General features: G+C 38.3%; 1 protein-coding gene across 1 annotated transcript; it reads right to left on the minus strand.

The window, feature by feature from the left end:
• Positions 1–1,148: 1,148 nt before the first annotated feature.
• VAPA (VAMP associated protein A) lies at positions 1,149–27,146 on the minus strand. The gene is made up of 6 exons (XM_030265967.4): positions 26,825–27,146; positions 10,161–10,313; positions 7,460–7,563; positions 5,392–5,472; positions 2,912–3,088; positions 1,149–1,966 (listed from the first exon to the last, which is right to left on the minus strand). Exons 1-6 carry the CDS (start codon positions 26,898–26,900, stop codon positions 1,808–1,810), a joined length of 750 nt encoding a protein of 249 aa, XP_030121827.1. The 5' UTR covers positions 26,901–27,146; the 3' UTR covers positions 1,149–1,807.
• Between the last annotated feature and the right edge of the window lie 95 nt (positions 27,147–27,241).

Here is a 27,241-nt window from a genome sequence, read left to right on the forward strand (position 1 = left end):
GACTTGAATGCAGACACTGGAATAAGTAATTGGAAACATCAGTGCTTGCATGCTTAAGTGAAAAGATAAGCAGTATTTGCATTTTCTCCAGCATCTTCCTTGTACATGTGCAAGATTTTATAAAAAAAGTTTATCACAGAGAGCTATGACAGAACATGATGTAATTAAAAAAAAAAAAAAAGCAGTAGAAATCAAAGGCAACCAAGACAACATACATCCTTCCCAGAACATTTTTCTCAGCTACATAACATGTGCATATACCAAGGTCTAACACACTTAGCTGCACCACATCAAGTCAAGCTGTCCAAGAGCATACACAATTTTGCTTACAGGAGTATACCTCTTTCACAAATTTTCAAGTTTACAAGTAATTCCCTGTACTGGATTATGCTTACTCAGAAGTACAGATAATATTTTGTTTCAATACTACTGTTTGTTTTTATGACATATTCAGAGATGAGGCAAGACGTAAGATTAAGTGCAGGAAAGCATTTCAGACCCCAAAAATGCATTTTTTAAAACTTAGCTATACATGGTTAAAACAGGTAGATCTGCCAAGAGTTGCATAAAATTATTTTTATTTCCCAAAGGTGAGCAACTGAGCCAAAGGTGAGCAACTCAGCAAATATCAACTCTTCTGCATCATGGAATTCACTATGGGTGTCTGAATGAACTTGCATTTTTTAGTATCTGCTATGACAGAATTATAAACAGAGTAAGTTAATATATGTGAATTAAGTACCCTTAAGAAATCAAAGAAAAATGTTGACTCCTGGAAGACACCCAGAAGATCCAAAGATGTAACAGAAGGTTGATTATTACACTCCTGCACAATCCAAGCAAATTGTTAATATATTGAAAACATTCATGTCTGGCATTTGCACCTGCTGGATATCCAGATTATTCTGTCCCAAAACAAGTTTGATAACCATCCTCTTTGTAGCAGAAAGCAGCCAGAAAACAGTTCATTAAAAAAAAAATGGAATGGAAACCTTTTTTTTTTCTTTCCCAAGCTTCAATTACAACAGTCAAAGCCAGAGACTTAAGCAAATAAACTTCAAAATAGCCATTTGTTACAAGTAGCAAATTACCATGAACAATGAACGTGTTAAGAATCCCCTCTAAAAGCACGACACACACAAACAGGCTATCCAGCAGAAAAATCTGTTAACAATTTTATTTCTTTTGTCATGTTAAATATTATGGGACAGGACTGTTAAGGATGAAGGACTCTCAACAATGCCTCACAAGGAATAAGAAAGAAATTCTGCCATGACATTAGCAAAGTAAGGTAAGGAGAAAATTTACACAGTAAGAGGCACCATTTCCCCCAGAATACCTCTTGTCATATTCCTGAATGAGTGGGATTAGCAATCTAATAAATCATTTGTCAAGAGGTAACAGCAACAGATAAAATTTTAAAGGATTATTAAAATAACATTTACAAGACTCTGAACAATTTTCGAATCTTATTAAAACCACAGAAAGAAAGAACAATTCTTTATTTATGAATTTTCATAAAGGACTGACTGTGCAACTGATACCTGCTATTGATGACTGAATGTACAATTTTGTCCAGCAGCTGAACAGTTTGTCTTTTCAGATTGTGTTTTCTAACCGTGCGAGATCATTAAAGGCAAAGCCTGTTATGATGCTGTACACAAGAACGGCCACTTGGGCCATACTACCCATGATGTGGTAGGTAAACAAACCTTTTTCTGGCCAACAAAAAAAAAAAAAAACCAAAAAAACAAAAACATAAAAAAAAGGAAGCTGCAGTTTTGCATGCTTCTCTCACTCATTCTTTCTACAAGATGAACTTCCCTAGAAAGAATCCAATGAAAATGGCTGCAATTACAACAAGAAGTGAAGGAAGAGAATTAGAGCCATTATCTCTGAGGGCCAAAGCTGCGGGTGATCCAGATTTATCCGAGTGCGCTACCTTTCTGAGCCTCAAGCCTTCATCCTGAGGGGAAGAAAAAACACAAGTGGAAAAAAAACATAAATACATCACTAGAATAGTAAAAACTGAACTCAATAGATCATATTTACTGGTGAATATTTAAATGAAGTTAAAAAAAACCCTCAACATCTACAACATTACACCACACCAAAATCCAAAACATGAAGATAGAAAACCATATTTTAAATAAGGACTATAATTTACTAGTCTGTCTGCTTAAAAATATACCAAAAATCTGGCTAGGCCCAATGAAGCATTTTGCTCTTACTCAATATGTGTCAAAATTAAATAGCAGTAATTCCTTATTGTTAAGGAGAAACATCTGCTTTGTTTAGTGTCCATGTCATCAGAATAACAGGTGTGGAGATATCATATTATTTCATAGTTCTTTAAAAGGCTACCATGGCCAGTGAAATTGCCGGAAGTGTTACAAAAGCAAACATATAGAAAAGACACAAAGACATGTATTCACTCCTTAACTGTCATTGAAATGGCATTTTTATATAAAGATACAAGAAAGTAGTGTTTGCTTACCTCCTCTGGCCAAACAATTGCTCTTGTTCACTAGCTGTTTGTAATACAAAATGTTACTGCTCTAGATCTCACTCATTATTAATGAAAAATAAAGCACTTTTACAAAGCTACTAATTCAGTAGCTTCAACTTAGACTTAAAGTAACTAAGATCAGTATAAACAGGACCATTTTATTAAGAAGAAAATTATGCAGCTTCAATGTCTCATCCATGACAATCATAAAGTCTCAATCAACTGACAAGTTCAAAATATACATTATATACAAGATGGTAAAGTCATGTTATGAATCAATCTCAACATTCTAACAGCTTTATCTACTTGCTGGAGTATACATCTTTTGGCCTAATTACAAACCAGACCTTTCAATCAAGAAGGGTGAAGCCACTTCAGTATGAACATGGATGCAGAACTTACTCTCAGGTGCCGATTTTCATCTGTCAGCTTCATAATCTCTGCTTGAAGTCTTTTGCACTCCTCCACCAGCTTCCTTGTTTCAGTATCATTAAGTGAAACACTATGTGGTTTTGGCATCGGTCCATCCTGCTTAGATGTGTTCAGGACTGGGGCAGCTTTGCTTGCATCTATATCATTCTACAAACATCAAGAATAATTTGAGAACTTACTTACATAGATAAAAATCATCCACAGCTTAAAAATGAAACAATGAAGCTACTAATATAGTCCAATGAGGTTTATATTTACAGTAAGCTGAACAGACACACTAACAGTTCAATTCCGATTAGCTCAAGTATTAAAAAAGCAAAAGATTGCACTGTTTACCTGGTACTACACTCTACTGAGACACAAGTTAATACTTTCGCTGTTTGACACAGACCCAGGAGGCATCCAAAAGAGGACATAAAATACACCAAAGAGCATTTGAACTTGGGGGGGGTGGGGGGGATAAAAGCAAGAAAGTAATCTTGCAGTAGTAAGAAACAAAACAAAGTAAAATCAGAACACGTCATGTCACAAGCTCCTATGAAGTATGCGTGACACAAATGTTTTGCTTATAATACCTTTTACTGAAGGAAAATAAAGTCCTGCACAAACATGAAAATTAAGTCTGACAGCATCTGAAATACACATTACTAATTTTGAAGAGTCACAAAAAGCTGTGAAAAAAAACAAAATTAACAATCTAATTCCCACAGCTCTGCTCAAAATCACACAATCATAAAATAGTTTGGGTGGGAAGGAACCTCAAAGAAGATACAGTTCCAACCCCCCCCCCGCCACTACAGGCAGGGACAATTTTCACCAGATCAAATTGCTCAAAGCCTGATCCAACACAGCCTTGAACACCTTCAGGGATGGGATATCCACAATTTATCTGAGTAAGCGAAGAATTTCCTCCAAACAACTAATCCAAATCTTTCCTCTTTTAGTTGAAAATCATTCCCCCTTGTGCTATCAGTATCCGCCTGTGTTAAAATTTGTCGCAATGAGGGGTCCATGGAGCCTTCTCCAGGCTGAACAACCCCAGTTGTCTCTGCCTGTCTTCACAGGAGAGGTGCTCCAGCCCCCTGAGCATCTTCATGGCCTTCCTCTGGATTTGCTCCAGAGGAGCTTCTTATGTTGGGGAACCCAGAGCTGGACTCAGGACTTCAGATGGGGTCTCACAAGGGCAGAGTAGAGGGAGGAAGAATCTCTTCCCTTGACCTGTTTGCCACATTTCTTGTGGTCCAGTCCCAGATGCAATTGGCTTTCTGGGCTGTGAGCACACACTGCAGATTCATGTCCAGCTTTTCAACTATGAGAACCCCCAAGACCTGGCAAGCCTGACTGCCAGTGGAGACTGAGGCAAAGAAGTCAGTGAGTACCTCAGCCTTCTCCATATTTGTTGTCATCAGATCTCCTTTCTTGTTTATCAGGGGTGTTCACTTTCCTTGTCCTTTCTTTTCTAATACACTCCATGCTTATAAAGTCCCTTCTTGTTACCCTTCACATCCCTTGCCACACCCCATTTCATCTGCGCCTCAGTTTTCCTGATCCCACTCCTACACATCCCCAAACCACACCCCTGTGCTTCCTAAGTCACATGTCCCAGCACAGCCACTGGCTGTGCACTGCCTTTCTCACTCCTCAATGCAAGGAGCAGATCCTTACTCAGCCATGCCATTTTCCATCCTGCCTTCCTTGCTTTCTTACACATGAGGATGGAGAGCTCTTGCACTCTAAGAAAAATGGCCTTAAAGATTTGGCCCTAGAAGGACCTAAAGCCCCCTAGGAGTGGCTGTAAAGAGCTGACTTTTTAATTAAAGAGTAAGCTCCTCTGTCCCTAGGGAGTTTCTTAGGAGGAAGTACAAAAGGAGGTAGTTTTGTATAATCCAATACATTTCTCCCACTACATTACACACTTTATAAAATTAAAGCCAGAAAGTAGAGAACTAAATGCCTTGATAATAAATGCTCAATCTTTCAATTTTTACTGTTTAACACACACTTAGGAAGCTTACACCTTCATCTCATAAATTATCCTTTACCAAAAAGAAAAACAATAAACAAACCCAAAAAAAACAGACCACAAAGTAATCCCTACATCCTCCTCCCCCCAAGATTAAACTGAGATTGCATCTGAAAACTATAAAATACAAAACCAGCAAAAATACAGTTTTTTGGCACTGCTCTCCATTGCTGGAGTTTTTTAAGATGTGGTTGAACAGAGTGCTCCCTTTCGACAAGATCTTGGACCAGATGGTATTTCAAGGTCCCTTTAAACTTGGGCTGTTCCATGATTCTATGAATCCTTAATAAGATAGATAGTGAACACCCCTCCTGTCTAATTCAGTACAAATTCCATTGATTCATTAAATCAAGTAAGTTTAAAAAAACCCTGACATTTCTGTGAGACCTGCCAGTCAGTGTATGACAGTTTCTTATTCCTTACTTACCAGTTTATCATTTTCGTTGGGCATTTCAAACACACATCTCAATTTGGAGTCCATTAACTCATCAGGTTTCGCTTCTTTCCACTAAGAAAACAATTAATACAGTTATTTAACATGCTGGACTTATGTAAACATCTCAACAGTTTATGAGCTTGCTCTTAGCACTGACCTCCTATACAGCTGAATACCATGCTTACCCTCCCTGCAATTTTCAGACTTGCTCATGAACAATGCTTTTTGTTCACACTCACTGCTGTGAAGTAACAAAAGCTAGAGATGGTTATTCAAGTCTGGAAACAAAAAAGAGTAAACTGAATGGAAGGATGGATCCATTAGAGGTTTGTATGAAACAGGGAGGAGAAAATGCAGTGGTTTCTTAACACACAACGAGAAACAAGTAGCATCTGAGTCAGTTTGAGAATAAAGTTCTAGCCCTATTATGCCTCAGTAAATGTACTTCTTGTATCCCATCTTGGAAGCACTGATTCTAAACAAAAGATTGAAAGACACCTTTTAGTGACTCTACATGTGTTCTAGAGTAAATATTTTTAATTCTTCAAATTTTAGACTTTTACCCACTTTCTCCTTTGGGCCTGGAGAATTTTTCAAAGCTGTTTATAAAAAACATTTACATTTTAATGGTTCTTAGTATATTTAAATAACTCAGCTATGCTGGAATCTCTCTACTCAGCTGATAATTAACTTTCAAAGCATGCACTTCATGTAGTTGCCTTAAATTCTTAGGCTTAGAGAAAGGTCTGAAGTCTGCAGCATTTTTCTAAGAGGTCCTCCTGTTACCTCATAGGTGTTACAGATTTAAATATCGAGTTTTTGATAACATGCTTCCTATTTTTTTCCCAGTAGTATTAGTTATATAGTAACTTTTAACTACAATTAGCAATTTTCTGCAAGATCTGTTTCTCAGTACTGTATACCTGAACTCACTAAGAAAGCAGTTATTTGAAAGGTATTTCTGAAGCTGGTTTTTATATCCTCAACAAACAGGCATGCTTAATTTACCAAACATAACCAAGAGCTACTAGAGCATATGAAGAAAAACAAACCAGTTCAAAAAGGCAGACAGATGTTAACATTCATGCCTCCAAAGCTTCACAAAATTTAGAAGGTTTTCCACTGCTTCCAGTGAAGAGTGATGCCACAGTAGTCTTTCCCTTCATATAAGGGACAGAGCCCAAAAGGTCTCTTGGATTTCAGCAATTTATAAAATCTCATCTTTATCCTTTGCTTCCCCTCTCCTTCTCTGCCTTGAGTGAACATCAAATGTACCTGTGTGAATCCAGGCATTACTTAAAATAGTTCATAGAGTTAGAAGCATGTGCAATGTTGACCTCCACCTTAGGACATACTTACGTGAGTCCACATACACCCTAAAAGGCACATTCTGACAACTGAGGGCTTCATTCCCATTGCTACCAGCCAGTAAAATCAGAAACAGGTGCCTTACTTCTGAACTAACAAGTACAAACCTACATATCTTCTTTTTGGATCTTGCATCAGACCAACCCAGCCTAAGAAACAAAGCTACAACCTGTTCTATTAAAACAGAAAATAAATCTATCATTTCTGCTGTGTTTACCCAGCACTTGGTAGCTTGCAGGGAGACACATCTTAGTCTTGTAAATATTTTAATTCATTATAATCCCGTTCAACATTTCACTTAAACACTTTTCGTACCAAATGAACCCATTTACATACAGCTTCAGGCTTGTTATTTGAGTATACTCTTGATTCCTTCAAATTCAATCTGTTTATCCCTTTTAAATTAGCTGCATATAAAGGTATGATATGCCCATATTTTAACACTGAACTGACCTTACCTTAGACTCACTCCTATTTCCATTCAGTAACCTCTATGTTAATCACTACAGGCAAATTCTTAGAATTGACCTTGTATTTCATATTAAAAAATCTGAATCGCATTTGACGTCACGCTTGTTCAGAGAGAACTCAATTCTTCTTCAAAAAGGAATTGCAAAAACGTGAATCATTTATAGTTAAGCCAAATTTAAGGAAAAAAATACATCAGCCATTTTACTCCAATTTTACTTACCACTGCCTCCATATCTGTAATATTTGGTGGTGCATAGGTTGTTTGTACCATAAACTTGTGTTTACTCTTCTCATTTGGGTCATAGTCAAAAGGCTGCAGCATTACTGTTCCAAAGGAAAAAATAAAACTGTGATTCTTCAGCTAATCACTACAGCAAGCATGTACATACAGCAATCACTTTAGATTTAGTCCTCATTGAACAGACATTGAAAGTTAAAATGCAAAGGCAGTGCATACACTGCAAAAAAAGGCACTGAGAGGTCAGAGTCTGGTATGGCTGACATGATTATTTCTGTAATTACTATAGGAAAAGACATTTCATATACAAATACAAACATACATCCTATAAAAGACACCAAAAGAATTACATCTAAATATGTGTATGTGGGAGTAGACTTGCAACTTGATCTACCAGAGGATGAGGACCCGGTGAACTGAAGAGCTAAATTATTTTGCAGTATACATACACCTGTCTTCCACAGAATGGGAATTTCAGTTCAGTACATCTTTATACAAAATTAAGATAAACAGAGGCCATTTCAGAAAAATATAAGAAAAAATACATGGAGTCCTCTAACAGTTATCTATTTGTACCGATTTTATAGGAATGAGAAATCTATGGCAGAGATACTGATATAGCTAGAAAAATGTAAAAGCAGAGGGAAAAATATTAAGAAGTAACAGTAACAAGCTGTGAAGAAAGTGTAACATGGTATATTGTGAAAAAAACCCGAACAACAAGCAATTGCTGTTAACAAGTTAGCAGCAAACAATACATGACAGGATAATAAATAGTAAATTCAGGGTATCAATGTAGAGAAAAACAGCTCTTGCGGAATTTGTATTTTTGGAAAAAAAATGAAAAAACATGGTTGAAGAAGGTTATTTAGTGATTCACAGTTGAAAAGTAATAAATTATTAAAAAATGTCAGTGAACCTCCTTAAAATGACTGTCAAATCACATTTCCAACAACGAATTTAAAAACTGGCTTGGCTCTGAATCAGCACAATGCATTAAACAGGCTGAAGACAGCTAACACTACCACAACATTCAGTTTTGAACATAAGAGCTTCAGCCCACAGTATCCTATAGTTATTTCTCTCTGCACAACAATATGAGAGAAATCTATTTTTAATTATATAAAAGATGACTCAGCACTGAAAACATTCAGCTGAGAGACTGATGAGATAAAGTGGGTCAGTAGAAAAATAATCTGTGCACTTATCTTAGCAAATGACCCCAAAAAAATTATACGCCTAAAAACAAAAATATGAAGCTGATTCTGTGGGGAAGACATCTTAGTTCTGAAAAGCACTGTGGAATCACTGTAACTAAACAATGGCACTTGAAAACATCTTGAGGTCACTGTAGCTGAATAACTGCATGAGAATCCAGTCATACAGAAATAGGCACATCAAAGAATTCCTGCCATGCCAACTGAAGACTCAAGCAGTGTGACATGCTTCCCTTTATTGGAGATCCTGAAGCCACAATATTGTTTACAGCTCCAGTACTGACTCATTTGAGAAACTAAAATATTTAATGCTTTAAAAAGATGATTTATAACTATGAAAACACATAGGATGTAATCCCTCAATCGATTCAATTCCCTGAAGAGAAATGCCAGCAAGATCTTGCTTGTGATATTGAACTATCCAGCAGAAAAATCCCAGATACCAGGTCAAACACACAGCAAAGGCAAAATGGCTGTAAGTTGTAGTTGAAGATGGAAATAAAGAAGTTTTTGACTATTTGAATCTTAAATCAATTCTCAGTAAAATAATCTTTCATCCCCAAGTCAGTGAATAAGTACCACAAGTCCAGATGCTGGACTGCCCATGGCAAGCAGTAATGAAGTTTTAAAGGGCCCCATTCTACAGATCGTATTAGATTAGTAAATTCCTACAAGGAAAGTTACTCTAAGGTTTTAATCAATCATAACCTTTTCCTGTGTTCTTCTTTGCATCACTTGAACATATCACCCAAACATAGTTCTCCAGCTTCTTTTAAACTTCCCAAAGGGTGTAAGAATGCAGATCTGAAAAGCTCTGAGGACTGCTCCCTTATTTCCCTTTTGCTTTGCTACAGAGGTCTCCAAGGGTTGCAAAACAATCAGTTTTCTAGACCTAGGAGATCTAGGAGTTCCCACCTGTATTGCCTGTGACATCTACAACCTGAATTCAGAGATTCTACCATAAAATGGTCAAAAGAATGACCTACAAAAATAATTTACCAAATCTGTAGACTAGTATCTAGCCTTCCCATTTCCTTGAGAAAAACAACTAGATACAATTGTACACTAATTTTTTTCTTAAATGCAATGAACTATGAAATGTTACACTTTAAGCACATCAGAGCAGCCAAGAAATGCTCTACTTCAGTATACAAACATGAATACAGTAGTCTGAGGCAAAGGTACTATTAATGTCACTGACCATTTTCAACTTGCTTTTCCTCCTTTTAGAGAGCCACCAATAAATGTGACAAAGGCAAGTATTTCTACATGGAGGATTTTTTCATGTATCATTGCATCTGTACATCAAGTTGCCATCACACTAATGAGGGGAATCCTTTTTATTTAAAAATAAAAAGGTTTTAAAAAGCTGACATACTTCAAACAGTCTTAAGGATCAAGCATTAGGGAACTGCATCAAAGGCCTTAAAATCACTTAACCTACAACTACGTATATTTATTTTTACCTGAAACAATTACAGATGATCCTGGGTCAATAATTCCACTGTTTGGCCTCACACAGTATCGACGAGGTGCTGTGGTCTTCACTTTGAAGCATACTTTTCTATCTGATGGATTTCGTAGTTTAAGATTTGTAGTTACTACATCTGTAAAGGGACCTGAAAAAAAAGGTTGGTCTTTTTAAAATATACATGCATCTCTAGAGAAGAAATCTTTTTATACAGTACAAGTAACTCTTAAAATACATCTTGCTGCTAACAAACTGCTAAAAGCAAGTTAAATTATACACCTGTTAGGCACATACCCTGTGTTACATGCAAGAGTGCTCTATCACTTTAGTTATAACATTATACATTACAGCAATCAAGAACGCTTAAATATTACAACAGACTCAAGCTGCTGGCAACAAGTAGTTTATATATGTATATGCTATTCCTACCAAATCATTCTTAATATTTGAAATACCTAGAAGGTACTGGTCATATGCAAAAGTAAATTTTGCTGAATTGTTCTTCAGGAATAGAAGTAGCATATTCTTTGGAACTCTTTCAATTGTTTAGAGAAGAAAACACTGAGACTAAAACATAGTCAGTGCTCTTAAGATTTCAACTTCTGTTGGCTTCTGACCTACAGAGTTAACAGAACAAGGTATTAATCTCCTCTTTTAAACTCAAAATAAGCACGAGAGATGATACTCTGTTTATGCATGTACTCTAACTGATCCACAGAAAAGCAATAGTTGCTATTGTAGTTGAAGCTGCTATATTTATGTATTCAATGCAGTGTACTCTCTAAACTGTATTTGTGTTAAACCTTCAGGACAGAAATTCTTTCCAAGTCTGGACAAGAGGCATAATTCTAATATCAAGCAGCAAAAGGACATCCAGCAGAGATCATCTTCATGCAATGCCACACAGTAACAGCACAAAAAATAAGGTTCACAGCATTCTGAGCAGTGTTCATCTCCCTTATGTTTGTGTCATCTGAAAGCAAGATTGCAAGGGCTCGAGAAAAATTGTGTTTCATATGAACATGAAATTTATTCAAGAATATTCCATGTGTACACTAAGAACCTTCTTTATAGTTCTTTAAAACTACACATTAAATAACTACAAAATTTTTATCAGTATTGAAAACACAACAACTTTTCCATTAAAAAGCTACAATGAAAGCAAACTTCAGATTAAACTGGATGAAAAATATAAGTGATACAAACAAGTGGTAAGGTACAACAAAACCATTAATTGCATGAGACATAGGAGGTCAGTTCAGAAAAGTCTGAACACCTTATTCCATAGAGGTGTCTGCACTTCTCTGAAGGAAAAAGCTCTGCCTGCTATCAAACACGTTACTACACTAGAGGGCTCACTATTTGACTGATGCCTTTATTTCTATAACTCGTTCCAAGTACTTGATTTTGAGAGAGCATTAAACAGTCCTAACACGAAACACCAAGATACAAATACAAAAAGATTAAAAACAGAATCACTGAGAACCAGAACACTGATATGCAGATGAATATATATGTGAGCTACGTTTTACATTCAGTGAGGTTCTTTTGACAAAATAGGAACTGGTATTATTTGTCTGAAACTTCACTTCTGATCTGACTTTATATGGTGGATGAAGTAAGTGATCCTCTCAATCCAGGCAAATTTGACACAGCCCCCAAGATTTACAAAATTACTTTTATGTTTCTTGCCACTTCTCTCTCTGATGGTTCTTGCATGATCCAGTTGTCTTTAATTATAGAGGGAGAACCAAAAAAACTCTCTCATCCATACCACAAACTGAACTAAAACCAGGCAGTTGAATACTCTTCTCATTCTAAGACTGGTGATACACTCATAACACACCAAACATGTATTTTTTTTCAAGCTACACATACATTTTTGAGGAAGTTATTCTGGGAGTTTTACTAACAACCACCTAAGCTATTAGTCATCTAATAACAACGACTTTTGCAGTGCCCAGAGGCAAACAGCACCTTGAATCTGGCTTTCAAACTTGAGGGTTACTTTTTTTTAATTGCAACTCTAGGCAGCCTGAGGAGGTCTGTTTCTCAATCTTCTCAACAACTTTTACTAAGGACATCCTGCACAAAGGAAAAAAAAAATGACACTGTTCAGAGGCTCATTTTGAAAAGCACAGCCATCAAGAAAAGGAGCTATACTATTCAAAGCCAGCTTGTTTCAAGACAAAGCAACAGTGAATTTATAAACTGATTCTTAAACTAAAATAAAAGATGTTCTGTTTCTTTTGAGACATGAAAGTTCTCCTCATGCCTGCCTTTTTAAAGTGTGCAATAATGAGATAGGATTCAATATATTCTTCAAATTACTCTGCTATTAACTGTCAGTTTCAACACCTCAGATAATGCAAAGGAATCTGCTTTTCTTTCCCAGGTATATGAATGCAGTGACTTCCTTTGCATTTCCTGCATACTTCACAAAAAAAGCTTTTAGCTCGGGGACATTTTTAAGAATCAGACATTTCTTTCAGAGGTGAGTGAAATCTTTTTCAAGGTCTAGAGGATGCTTATGACAGCTTTACCTTTCACCTGCTTTCTAAAAGCTTTAAAGAAAATAGCTGTATAAAGCCTCTCAAGTCTTGCAACCATCAGATTTAATAAATAGGTGGTAACAAATTGGTGCACAAAAGGAAGAGATGACTGAATTTCACTGTTCCTGCAGAACCCAGCTGTTTGGTAGTTTAGTGGCAAACCAACAGCATGGATCTGAGTATGGACAGATAGGAACAGACAAAAGGATAGTAAATCAGGAAAAAAAATCTAGTACCTTTCAGAGGAGCCACATGATCTAAAGTATTCTTCAAAAGCTTCAAAAAAGAAGCTGCAACACCTGAAGAAGATTCTAGAGTTCACTATTACGCAAACATAAGCACCACTACCTTTACAGGAGTGGGGAAATGAAGTACCAACTGGCATAACAGCCTAAGTGCAAAAGCCTAAACTACGACAGTTCTTGAGGAAAAATGTGGGGCACGGGCAGAAGAACCAGGAAGGAGAAATGTTTGGATCGTACTACACAGACTGCATGTAAACAAGGAAAAGAACTGGCAAAGATGGATACAAACATGCTGCTCATGCACCAAAATGGACAAATGCACAGCGACTTCATGTCAGTGAATATTCAGCTACACCAAGGCAGCATTATAATCTCAAAAATAGCATCTCACCGGCTGCTTGCATGACACTCGGGTCCAAGCAGATTTTTATTTAAGCATTTAAATCTCACACAGGCTTATGTCTAACTGTACACACAGAAGCTGTGGTAATTCAACTAATAAAACCCTCAGGCTATATACCAATGTAACATGGTGTCTAATGACAAGAGGTCACTACTTTATAAACCTGTAATCTCAATCCAATAACCTCTGGAAGTCAAGAGTTACTTCAGAGGGGACGGTGAGTTCAACAACTCTCTTAGTAGTGTAAATTCAAGACACCAATTACAGCATCTTCCTGGAATAAAGGTTGTGAAAGTGCCAGTTTGTTCCAACTCATTTTGAATGGAGCAGTGACAATTCATTGCTCAAGTTTTCCTGTCACTTTGACTTACAAAGGAAAAGAAGGACAGACATCTGCCTAATCACACTCAGAAATACCAGACATATCCAAAAACCTTATGTGTTCAGTTTCTATTTCAGCTATCTTGCAGTGCAGTCACCACACAACATTGATGCCGGGGTTGCCTCTGGCAACTACACAGCTTGGACTAGAGCAACTAGTGGGCAGGAAGAAATGCCATGAATTCTGCAGAGCCAGTTTCTACTGCTGAAACAGTGCCAAGTTTCCCAGCTTGCCACAAGCTTGCCAGTTATACTGCAGTAAAACCAACATATACTTATTACTGGATAGGGAGGAACTGTACAGAGATTTTTTTTCATCAGTGGTGTCATTTTCATTTCAAATTCAGGTCTCCATCACTGCCCCAGCTTCAAAACACATTTTTCTACCATCTGAGATGGTCAAACACCAGGGAAAAAATGAACACATCTTCCTAGTGTGGGAAGGAAAAGCTTAGATAAACCTCCACAGGCTCGGTACCCCTGAGAAAGGTGAGAGAAGGGGGCAGGTTTGGTCAACAAGAAGCTCCATTCAAAATTAGTAGGGCTGTCATAATGTACACAAAAAGCCTGTCTTAAAATACCACCTCTACATAAAATTGTATAAGAAGGAATGATAATTTTATTAAATTACACAGTATCTTTGATAATTAGAAGGCAGATCACTTGTAGAGTTGTACAAAAATGTGCATGCATTATTTAACAAAATCAACAACATTTTATGAAACAGCTTAAGTGTTAAGCATATCACCCGCTTCAATTTAAGACAATGAACTGCAGCTGCTACAAAAGCCAGTATCTAAGTCGACTCTGCCAGAAAACATTCTAGTTCATGCATCGAATTAAAGTTTATTTAAGCTGTAAATAGACACAGCAAAGTGATACTTTTATTGTTTTTAGATGTGGTTAAATGTAAGTACACATTAAAAAAGTACACAGACTACCAAAAGGAATCCAAACTCCTTAAAATGTGTTATAGTATTGACTTAAAAAATATGGGGATTATATGCTTTAAGCGGAATGCTGTTTTTTAAAAGCTGCTGCATCACCTTTGAATTTCCAAGAGCACTTGAAACATACAGTAGACTTCAATGCACCTTAACTAAAACAAACTCAGGGTAGATTTCTTTGGGTACACAATACAGTTGGATTGGGTAGACAAAGTAAACTCATTTACTGCATTTGACAGTTTGAGCCCTAATAAATGAGAAATGGGCTCTAGTCAGCAGAATAGAAACTAATAGCAATATTGTAAACCAAGCAAGACAGATTTTGAGACGAAGTAAACTGACTTTCCACACAGACCTGAGAGCAACTCATTCTGCTAGAATCAAAAGAACAAAAGTAAAGGAAGAGTAAGTTAAATTAAGAAAGCACTGTGTAATCTATATTTGTATGATGTTACATGGAATTTTTAAATTAGGCCAAAATAGAATTGTTTTTCTTTCCCGTCATTTGAATGGCTGTGGCTGGAAGGGACCTCTAGAGGACATCTGGCCCAAATTCCCTGCTCAAGCAGGGATACTGAGAGCCAGCCGCCCAGCACTATGGCCAGAAAGTTTCTGAACATGTGCAAGGATAGAGACTATACAACCTCCCTGGACAACCCGTGCCACTACTTGGTCACCCTCAGAGTAAAAATGTGTTTTCTCACAGGAGGGAAGCTCCCATGTTCCAAGGTGTGCCCAATGCCTCTGGTCACCCTCACCGCACCTTCCCTTCAGGTATTTCATACATCAGTAAGATTCTCCCAAGCCTTCAGTTCTCCAGCCTGGAGTAGCCACAGCTACTCCAGCCTTTCCTCACAAGAGAGATGCTCCTGTTCATCATCTTCCTGGCCCTTCTCTGGACTCTCTCCATGGTGTCAATGTCTCTCCTGTACTGGAGAGCCCAGAGCTGCACCCAGCACTCCAGCTGTGGCCTCACCAGTGCTCAATAGAGGGGGAGGATCACCTTCCTCAACCTGCTGGCAACATTCCTCCTAATGCAGCCTGGGACATCACTGGCCTTCTTTGCAGCAAGGGCACTTTCCTGGCTCATGATCAACTTGGTGGCCACTGGGATGCCCAGGGCCGTTTCTGCAAAGCTGCTTTCCCAGCTGGTCAGATCCCAACCTGCACTACTGCTTGGATGGTTGTTCCTCCCCAGCTGCAGAACTTTGCACTTTTTGTTGAACTTCACAAGGTTCCTGTCAGCTTGCCTGTCCACCTGCCAGCTCTCTCAGCACCCATGTGTGCATTCCACCAGAGTCCTTGGACTTAACTTACTATGTCTAGCTTACTTAAGTATTCCTTGACAAGATCATCTTCCACCAGAGGTACTGAAAGAAAGACATCTAAAAATGAGAAATACTTGTGTTCTGTAGCAAGTCAAAACTACCTTGACTATTAGTTAAGGAAATCAATCTTAAAATATACACAAAGCACTTTATTGCTTAAAATCTAATTTATTCTTCTTTCTGAAAAAAGCATCACTGACACAAAAGAAACTGGGTGGAATTTGTTTATTTCCATAAATCCATTTTAGGAAATTAATATTCAGACCTCTATGAAAAAATCTGAAGAGAATATATAACATGCATTGCCACTGAACATAAATAACTCCTTCCTCTTGAAATATCAGAACCATGACCATTCAAATACCTTCTCCAACTGAAAGAAAAATCCAAACTCTAACAAATCACCTACATTAAAATTATTCATGGTCTGTGAAGCATAATAACTTAGGTTTCATGGATTAATACTTAAACATGAATATGAATGATCAGAAATAATCAGTGGATGAAAGTGAGAGATTAATTATACCTACAAATAACCATGGCTCTCAGGAAGATATTCATATATTAGAACAGCATTACAGTATCTTTCACTTCTTATTCTACCTTGGCACGTGAGAAACAGTTATGTTTTATCATCAACCTGCATGTAAATATAAAATGCAAAAGAGGCTTTATAAGAAAGCTGACACACCTCAATGTCCACAATTCCTGAGGGCTGATTCTAGGCTACCACTGTTTACAAGGGGTAACACCAGATTTTATCTAAGCTCCCCACAATGACATGCTGTCAGCATTCATGCTGCTGATGTGTCTATCATAGATTTTTCTTTCTAAAAAACGCTGAGACAATACCCACTTTTTAATCCTAAAATAGCTCATCTTCCTCTGTCAAAGGGGCAGAGCTTGCATATGGCTACACAGCTTATTAGAGGTGCTTGTGCAGATGCTGGCACGCACGATTTACTGGGGGCTGGTGTAAGAGAAATGGGAGCAGAAACCTTTTGCCTGCCATTCTGACAGAGAAAAGACAAAAATACAACATAGTGACATTTCAACACAGACAAAACATTTCCTTACATGTTTTTTCTGGATCAAAACTTTTTATTCACTCCAGCTTGTGACTGAAATGTTGTTAGTAGCCAAGAAACCACAGTAAAAGTGCAATAAGCATCTACCTCAAGGGTAAAGTACAACCACAGATCATTACCAGGAATTCTGATCAAAAAAGCATTATTTTTTTTATATATTAGATAAAATACAGACTAAATGTAGACTGTCCTGTATTTAATGTTAAATATGGGCAATGGTTTCTTTAGCCTTAACAACAACAAAACACCAGTAGTTTTAAGATGGTATAACATGGAATAACTTCATCCAAAGAAATTACTGCCGGTATTTAGCTCAAGCTTTAAAATCTAGCCGTCTAGGCCCAAGTCAGTCATATATGTCTATTCTTTATATTTTTCCTATTGCAAGAGTGCCATTACTAAAGGACAATCTGGTTGCTAAGATCAAAGGGATGCTTGTACCTTAAACTAAACCTCCATAATATCTTGAATTTCTTACTCACAATTTCGCTTTACTTGATTACATTGTATTCTTGCCAGAGACATATTAAAAGTATCCTAAAATTGGTAGCTCTTAATTCTACTGGGATAAAGTCTTCAGGATCTAATAATAAAGTATTATTCATACCAAAGCACTGCTGAAATAACAAGAACAGTAGAAATATTTCAATGGTGCTTAACTTGAACATTTAAACCATCAAATTATCCCCCCCAAAATCCTGAAGCGACTAATATATACACACATTCTTTCAGTACAGATTTAGTTCAGTAAGGGTTAAACTCTTCCTGCTGGAGCAACTATTCTCTTTGCTTGCACAAGGCAGGATAACTAATGAGTTTAATATTTTCAGAGTTTCTTAGATTTCCAAAATACTAGCATATTTGATCAACAGAACTAAATAAACAAGTAACTTTTCCCTTTCCTTTCCCCTTTTAAACTTGCTTTGTATTTAACCTACTATAGCTTACCAGTGGTTTTGGTGATGCTGAAAAACCTAGATGTGCTGCTTAACATACTAAAATATCCAGCAGCTTAAAATCCATATGCATAGTCATGTTAGAAATCTCCCATTGGATGCACCTAACTGCAACATACAAGATACTCTTCAAACACTATAGCAGTAATCAGAACACTTGTAATCATCTCAGATGACAGCTGTAGTGGCACATAGAAAATCAGTGTTCCCACAGAAGACCTGTTCAAAAGCTCTTGCCTTTCCCGATGTGTTTCAAGAACTGGGTATCAGAGGCCAGACACAAACCTTTAACAGACCACCAAAGATCTTGCAGTTTTCACTTGGTTTCATTGCAAGCAGTATCCCAACAGTGTTAACAAAGTGACTTTAAAAAGCAATCAAATTCACAAGTCTCCCAGCATGGACAATAGTCCAGAAAATTCTTAAAAAAAAAAAAAAAAAAAAAAAAACAACACACAAACAGTTTTATCTGTTGGATTGCTACATGGTATCCAACCTCATCTCCTAATACAGAGCCTGGTCAAAACAGACTTGTGTATCAGACATTAAAATCTCCTATAGATAGGCCTAGCTGATACTGGACTGCCTCCCAAACACACCAAAAGATCACTGCAGTTTCAGGGTGACTTTTCAGTTTCTGGAAGCACAGGCCACTGGTCTCCATTTCCCAAGCCACTGAAAGCCAAGTACAATAATTTCCTACAGTCACTTGGGTAAACAAACACCTCCTTCAAACAGAAGTTGCATTTAGTGAGTCTTGTCGATCAGGCAGGATCACAAACTCCACGTCCTCATCAACTTCACATCCCAGTACTGAGCTGAGCTAATGCAGCCGCACTTCTCAGGACCAGTCAGGTCACTGCTACAGAGCAGCTGGAGATCCAGCCTGAGCTATAACATGGAATGTGCCTGGTGGATGGCTAGTGGACATTCAAATTAAAAAACCGAACAGTTTTTACTTTCAATGGGTCTACTATGTTTACTGGCCTTATTAGCACCATAGTGTTAAACATGATAAAATGTTAAATTAACATCATATCCCTATGGACTGGAAATACTAGGTTTATTTCACATATGGAGCAGTTAGTCCCACGTATATAATTTTTAAATTAATGGATATCCCTTTTTACAAAGGAAAAAAATTAAACATATCTCAGTCAAGCTATTCTAATGTCTTGGAATGTAACACAACACACCTGCTCCAGCTTAAGTATATAATTGTGTACTGTTAACGTCCTACCAAACTATTAAGAACACTGTAAACTCATGACCTAGGAAAAACTTTCTGAAGTCCACATGAAACTAATAATTTTGTAAGATGGTATCTGATTAATTTAAAACTATTTTTGCCCACATAATTTTTAGAAGGTTGGTTCAGACTGACATGATTCAGATTCAGCCAAGTTTCTAATGATCTAAATACATTCATAACCACTTGAAGCAAATTCATTTTTCCACCAAGTGTATCCTTTAGACTAGATAGATTTTCTTTTCCCCAGTGCTTACCTTGCTGATGTATTTATAGATAGCAATCAGATCCCCTTTCAGTCTTCATTTTGCTAAGATTAACAAGCTAAAGCTATTCTACTTCTACTTCACTTGTGTTAATAAAGTTGTCTTTGCATCATTCCCATTTGGGTTCATTTATCTGACTAGGTGTTGCCAGGAATGCATTCAGATGAACCTTCATCAAAGCCAAAAACCTTGACATTAATACTTTCCTCACTACAAAATTACAGTCAAAATTACAGTCCTGTATTTGCCCCATTTTATGACTTGTCACATTCACAATAAACCCATGATTAAGTACTAGTCGCTAGTTTTACTTCTTTTTCATCACTCTTAAGAAAATGTTTTATTATTAGCACACATCCAATTATTTTTTGCATTCATCACATCTCCTAACCTTGCATTACCAGTGAGCTGTACCAGCATACTCCCACCCATACTAAGGTCATTAACAAAAAATGGATCAGACTTTCCTCAAAAATATATCAAAATGTATTGAAGACAAGGAGTTAGTGACAGTCAACATGGCTTTATCATGGTCAAATCAGGCCTGACTAATCTAGATGTCCACTGTAGAAGTACCTGGACATCTGTACAGCCTTTAATATGGTCCCTCCCAACATTCTTACCCTTAAATTAGAGATATGTGTTTGATGCATGAACTGTTAGATGGACAAGGAATTGCCTGGGTGGTTTGTCCAAAGAGTTACAGTCAATGCTGGAATGTTCAAGTGAAAACCAGCAACAAGTGGTATCCATATCCCCCAGGGACGCATACTGGGACCAATATTACTCAGTGTCTTCATCAATGACACTGATGGTGGAAGTGACATCACCCTTGCCAAGTCTGCACCAAGTGACACCAGGTGAGCAATGCAGTGGCTTCACTGGAGGGAAGGGATGCCATTCACTGGGACCTTAACAGGAGTGAAAGGCAGCCCCATGGAATCTCATGAGAGTCAGCAAGGCCAAGTGCAAGGTCCTACACATGGGTCAGGGCAATCCCCAGTATCACAGACAGAGAAGGTCTCAGATCAGACTCCCACATTCTACCTGGGACACTGCATTTTATTCCATGTTCCATCTACTTCAATGTCTTCATTCTTTCATCTACGGCTTTGCTTGTTACTGAGGCCAGACCAATTCAAGCACTGAAGTGTCAGAAAAAGATTTTAATCCAAGACCATATTTTGATAAACAAAGGGGAGAAAAGTTCTGACTTGACTATTTTTTAAATTTCATGCAAACACTTTATTTTCTTCCTCTTCCATGTTTAATTAAAAACATGAAGTCCTACACCAGGATAATATTCAGCAACTATCTTAATTCACAAGACCTTGCTCATATAGGAATGAACTGAAAATATCTGTTTTCCTTTACATAACCATCTGATTCTAAATATATTCAAATACTAAAATGAAATATGACATATACATTGCTAAATAATTTTAAATGCCAGGAAATAACCTTATACAATCCAAAACACTAAAAGGTAAGAGAAGCTAGAAGCCAAGACAACCGTGCCCCAAATAAAGTCTTACCACCTTAAGAAAAACAAAGTTAGTAAAATTTTAACTTGCATTTATGCATTTTTATTTTCAAAAATACCACATCAGAAATTATCTTAGTAAAGTCATTTTGATGATTTTTTTCTTTTTAAAGAAATTAGCTTATACCCACTTATCAGGTTCACCTGACACCACAAGCCTTGTAAACTGACAACTTCCAAACTGCAAAGTGTAATACTTATATAGTTAGTCAGGGTTGGTTTTTCCACTTTTAATACAGTAAGTTCTCTTCCGAAACCTTTTCTATTTGAATTCATGGCTTATAAGGGAAGCATGTAAAACCCTTTAGTGACTGACAGTCACAAGGATCTGGTTAATAAACATCTTCCAAGGATGAAGAAAGTAAAACGTTCACAAACCATGGCCAGGCCAAAACAGGAACAAATTATATTTCCACAATGGACAGTCAGTGCACTAAATATTCACATCTATTTACTGATGCAATAAAACAGCTCCTCTCAATCCTCTCAAACTTTCTACTTTCCAACCTGGCCTTGAACAACAGTACACTGTTCATGCATAATACAGAAGGTCTTCATAATATTAATAAAAATGTCTTGTGGTGATCTAGAACACCTGTTTATGCTATCAACAAGCAGCATGAATAAGCACTTTATAGTAATTACAATGCAAAGGTGAAGCTTTTATACCAATCATTGGTAACACTAGAAGGACAAGATGTGAGGTTTGGATAGTGTTTCACTGTTTAGTGAAGCAACAGCAATATTAAGCAAAACAGAGCCCTAAGGTCTTTTGTCCTCAGGTAAAGGACAAAACTTTTCAATCTTCGCTACTGTATACCTCTGTCACCAAGGAAAATATTCCATTACTGAATCTTAAAACAAATGACAAACTAGTTCTGCCAAAATATAATCTTACACTATAACACACCTGACTTCACAGATCAATGTAATTCCCTTTTTACGAGGCAGTTTTAAATACAGTCTAGTACAGTGGTAGAGATGATTGTGTAACATAATACCACCTAATAAAGCAACACCAGGTAAAAAACATTGTCTTTTTTTTTCTCAACACATTCCCACAAATCATCCTGTGCTCAATTTTCATTAATACGTATAATATAAAGAAAGTGAAATACTAACAAATACTATATTTGAGCTATGAAACAATGGATAGAAGTATACATATAGGAAGAACAAACTATGTCAATACAAGAATCACTTTTTTATTTAAAAGAAAAAAAAAGTCAGACTACATATTGAATACTGAGTCATTTTATTGCCATTATGCAATTCTCAGCCAGTAAAAATATTAACTTAAATGGAACCATTTCAAAGCATCAGAAAGTCACAACTATATTAGTAATCACTTACAACCAGTTTTCCCCCTCTACACTCCCACTCTTTAGTTTCAAAAATGTTCCTGAATGAAGATACCAGAAAATTGACATCCCAATCACCATTTTTTTCTAACCTGTCTTAGAAAATTGGGACATCACAAATTTACTGGTCCTTTGAAGAGAGTGAAAACAGGCATAAAACTGGACATAATCAAGACACATACAAGTAAGGCAGTGAGATCACATTTGAGGACTTCAAACTCTGCCTACGCCAAAAGGCATTCTAGGCCAATTCTGGCAACAGACCTTGAGGGCAGGGGATGCATTTAACATTGCGCTATTTTTGCCTTTAAATTCCACCTTCTCGATTTGCAGCAACACATATCCTGTGGCTTTCAGCATTACCAATAGCAGTGTAGTGATTACAAAATAATCTACAGCAATACTTTTGTATTATTTAAAAGGTTGTTGAAATCTGCATTTCAGAATAAGCTGCAATACTTGAGTGAAGTGCTCTCTACCTCCCATGAAAAGTCATTTGAACACACACCAGCTGATAGCTGATTTTATAAACTGACAATTCCAGACTATGATGCAGATCAACAATCAGAAATTAAATATTCTCTGTCACACTGATCTCTCCTAGTAACTCAACACATCAAAAAGAAAATTCACTGCACACAGACACATTCCAAATTTTATTTTAGACTGCTAAGGGAAAAGAATAGCTCTTTATTTTGAGATGTTTACAAAGGTAACATAACTGCACTTCACGCACTTGTAAGCAAGAACATCAATAAAAAAGTATCAATTTAAAATATTCAGGCATTTTTATAATTTTGCATTGCTAGTCAGACACCACTAAATCACATGAAATTCAAATTCTGAACACTGTCTGCTAATCTTCCAAAGCTCATCAAATCGACTAGTGTTGATTTTCAATTAGGTGTTGCAGAAGCATGTCTTATGACTGATTTAAACATCTGGAGAAGGCTTTTAAAATTTTTTTTAAGAAAAACGACCATAATCCAAGACCAATTTAAATCCATGTTACTTAAAATTGCAAAACTGGCTTCTTTGGGTTAAGGAAGAATGAGTTTCCATAAAAGTGCTACGAATTTTTGAACTCAAAACTTCAAATGTTGCTATTAAACTACACAACTGCTTACAAAGGAAAAAAAATTTAAAAACATACTTATTCACAGGGCACCAACTCCGGATTCCAATAATCTTCACTGAACTAGAGCTACCAACAATGACTACATGTATGAGTCACGTGAAGAAGACACCAGTAAGATGATGTTCCATCTTCCGAATGGGTTGCTTTTAAGTGTCTTGTGTTTTACTTCCTATCCAGTCCTAAATAAACTCCAACAACTTTTGATTTGGGAAGCTAAACAAAACACATTAGAATACAAAAGAAAGCCAACCTGCAGGAGAAATATGGATGAAGAACCTGGGTACAAGACCAGAATTTTGCCATGAGGCAAATTCTCAGTACTCCATGCTCTGAACCTGCTATTACGTAGTTTATTAACTGCCTCTTGGTTTCATCACTTTTACACTTGTACACTTTTTCCCTTTGTCACGTTTGCACAACACTACGAAAAGTACTTATTTGTTTTGTGGGTTTGCTTAAGATATTCTTGATTGTTTCAGAATCCAAAGAAACCCACCTACCAAAGGGGGACAGAGGGATTAAACATGACCTAAACACTATTAATGACTGAAATTGCTAGGACTACAAGCACTATCAAAACAGGATTGCCATCGTGGACACCAAGGGAACTATGTAATACGTTAGCTACCACAGGACATGTTCTTAGAACTCCCCTTGAATTGTGCTGAATAAAATTCAAGGATAAATGTATCACAGACCTTATGTTTGCTGACAGGGCAAATTAGGTTATATTAATAAAAAAACCAGTTCATCAGGTAATGATGAATTTAAAACCTTGTTAACAACTCCTTAAGACAAGTACTACGTATCTTTTAATAAAACAGTTGTTTGTAAAGGGGCACACTATCACATTTCACTGTTACCCTAAAGGTCAGCAAATCCATTTTAACTTCCTGAGGGAAGAAAACCAACAAAATTATTTGTTCAATTCAAATGTTCAGATGTAAACTGGATCTCTGTTACATATGCGTCAACAATACTAATAATAATAAAATGGATGACTGTACCAATAAAATAACTTTGAATAATCTGCTGCACTGAAAAAATGTAGTGCTTTATTCTTTTAACAAAGTTTTGTGCTTTACCTACACTATGCTACATTTATTCCGAGTCATACATTCTCTTTCTTACTAACCAATTACTTTTTAAAAGGTGACACTCAGAATTCACTGCTGTCAATATTGTATTCTTCAACACAGTACTTTAGAACTGGGTTCGTTTGTGGCACACAAACCTTTTTAAACACCTCTAAGTAATAAGCAGTTTGAAAATATTTCTTGAGAGTGCACTCAATGCTCTCTCAATTGACAGCACTTTCTATAGTATATTACTACAATAGTACAGTAATAGAGTACTGCAGTCTCATTATGCTTCATATTTTGTTTTTGCTTAGTCTGCTCTACAGAAATTTTCCTAATATATGCATTAGCCTGAAAATAAAGTTTACGCCTAAAGAATACACATTTCATGCTCTAAGTACATAAACACACAGCACAATAAAGATCACTGACAACAGCTTCACACAGATAGAATTTCTAATCTAGTATTTATTTTATCAACACACTCTTTCATATCACATCAATATTGTGTAGTTCCAGCTCAAACACATCTCACCATTTGCAGGCTACAAATCAGACACAGTATTTTTTTTAATTTGAAAAAAAAAAAAATTAAAATAATGCATTTCCCCCCAACCTGTTCTTGCATCAACCTGTTCTGACCACAGCATACTGAAATGTGAGTGCAGCCAGACCGGCAGCATTTCAACACCCGAAAACCCAAGTGAAAAATCACAAGTTCCTGCAATGGTTTTGACTCTGTGTAATTTTAAAAAAGTGCAATTTAAGAAAAAATTAAACTGAAGCTATCGAGAAATTAATATGCATAATTAGACAGATATTGGGTTTTAACTGATTTGACGCATCAATAAAACAAGTATAGTTTGCTAATTTATCTAAATGCTAGGCCAGAGCAAAGCTATTTTCGGGGTATACAGTGTTCTTTTCTAATACAAACATTCATTTGTTCTAGCTGTCCGTAGAAGATTTTTACAACATCATAAATTCCACTCTGTCCTCTAAAACAATGAAAAATGAGCATACTAAAAGTGGAAAACAGAAGAATGCACAGGATTAGGCATGTACATGTGCTGACACCAACCACAACACTTTACAATGTTAGTTCACATAATATTAACTACTTTTTAAAAAAAAATAAAAAAACCTAATACTGATGATTCCAAATCTGAAAGGTTCTGAGATTTTTCTCAATGCCCCTTATAGATATAAGATATCATCACAAAAACTACATGTTCTGACACACTTTTCTTTATGCCCTTGTCTTTCAACGATCACTCATTTCTGACAGAGCCTTTCCTTTCGCAGCTACCTAATTCATGAGGAGAGAAAACCACAGACACACACGATACCAGCGCTAGCTGGGACCTATTTTGACAGCAGCACGTCAGCAGTCACAGCCATGCGGTCGGCACGCAACACACAGCACACATAAAACTTCCGAAAGGCACGCATTCCGTTTCCCTTATTCCCAGGAAAGACGCGAGCTCCCGGGTTACGTTCCGATAGCCTGCCTAAGACACGACAGCTTCGGCGAAGGGGCGGGGAGCCCTTTGCCGGGCTGGGATGCAGCGGGGCGAGGGCGCGGGTGCCGGGCACTGATGGTGCAAAGCCGCACCAGCTCCGCGCGGACACCGGGGCCCCAACACGCCCGAGAGAAAAAGTAGGACAAGGCCAGACGTTAGGGCAGGCTCGTGAAGCCTGGAACCCCGAAAGGCTTCCACCGCCCGCGCCAGGGCCTCTCCTGCCCGCTGCTGCCAGAGGGAGCCCGCACCGCCAGCGACCGGAGAGCGACACCGCGGCCCCGGGCGCCGCTGCTCCGGGCCGGGCCTACGAGCGCAGCGGTGCCACGGCGGGGCGGGCAGGGACAGGGGCAGGCAGGGGCGGCCGATCCCACCCGGCACCGCGGATCCCGCGGGATCCCAAGATGGCGGCGGCCGATCCCGCTCGCCGGCTCGGCGGCGCCCCCCATCCCCCGGCGGGCGGGCAGCGCCCGGCACCGCGGCCCGCCCGCGGGAGGCAGCGGGGAACGCGGCGCCCGGAGGCGGCCCGGCGCCAGGCGGAACGGGACACCCCGCCGCTGCCGCCCCTCTCCCCTCCGCCGCGCCGGCTTCCCCCCTCCTCACCTTTGAATTTGAGGTCGGTGGGCGGATCGAGGACTAGAATCTGCTCGTGCTTCGCCAGAGCCCCAGCGGCCGCCATCTCGCTCGCTCGCTCCGGCGGGAGGAGGGGCAGGGGGGAGGGTGGAGGAGGCGGAGGAGAAGGCGGAGAAGGCGGAGGAGGGGCGGAGGGGGCCGGCGGTACCGCCGCTCCCTCGCGGCGGGCGGGCGGTGTCTCGGCGCGGCTCTGCGGGCTCTGCCGGCGGGACGCGGGCCGAGGGCGGCACTGTCGCTGCTGCTGCGCGCCCCCGAGCGCGGCCCCGCGCCCTCCTCGCCCCGGCAGCACCGCCCCCTGCGCGGGCACGACGGCGGCGGCGCGCCCCCCTCCAGGCCTTCCTTGTGCGCATGCGCCCGGGCGCCGCCGGGTCGTCCCACACACACGGA

Source organism: Taeniopygia guttata, chromosome 2 (genome assembly GCF_048771995.1).
Source record: "Taeniopygia guttata chromosome 2, bTaeGut7.mat, whole genome shotgun sequence".
In the NCBI taxonomy this organism is placed as follows: Eukaryota; Metazoa; Chordata; class Aves; order Passeriformes; family Estrildidae; genus Taeniopygia; species Taeniopygia guttata.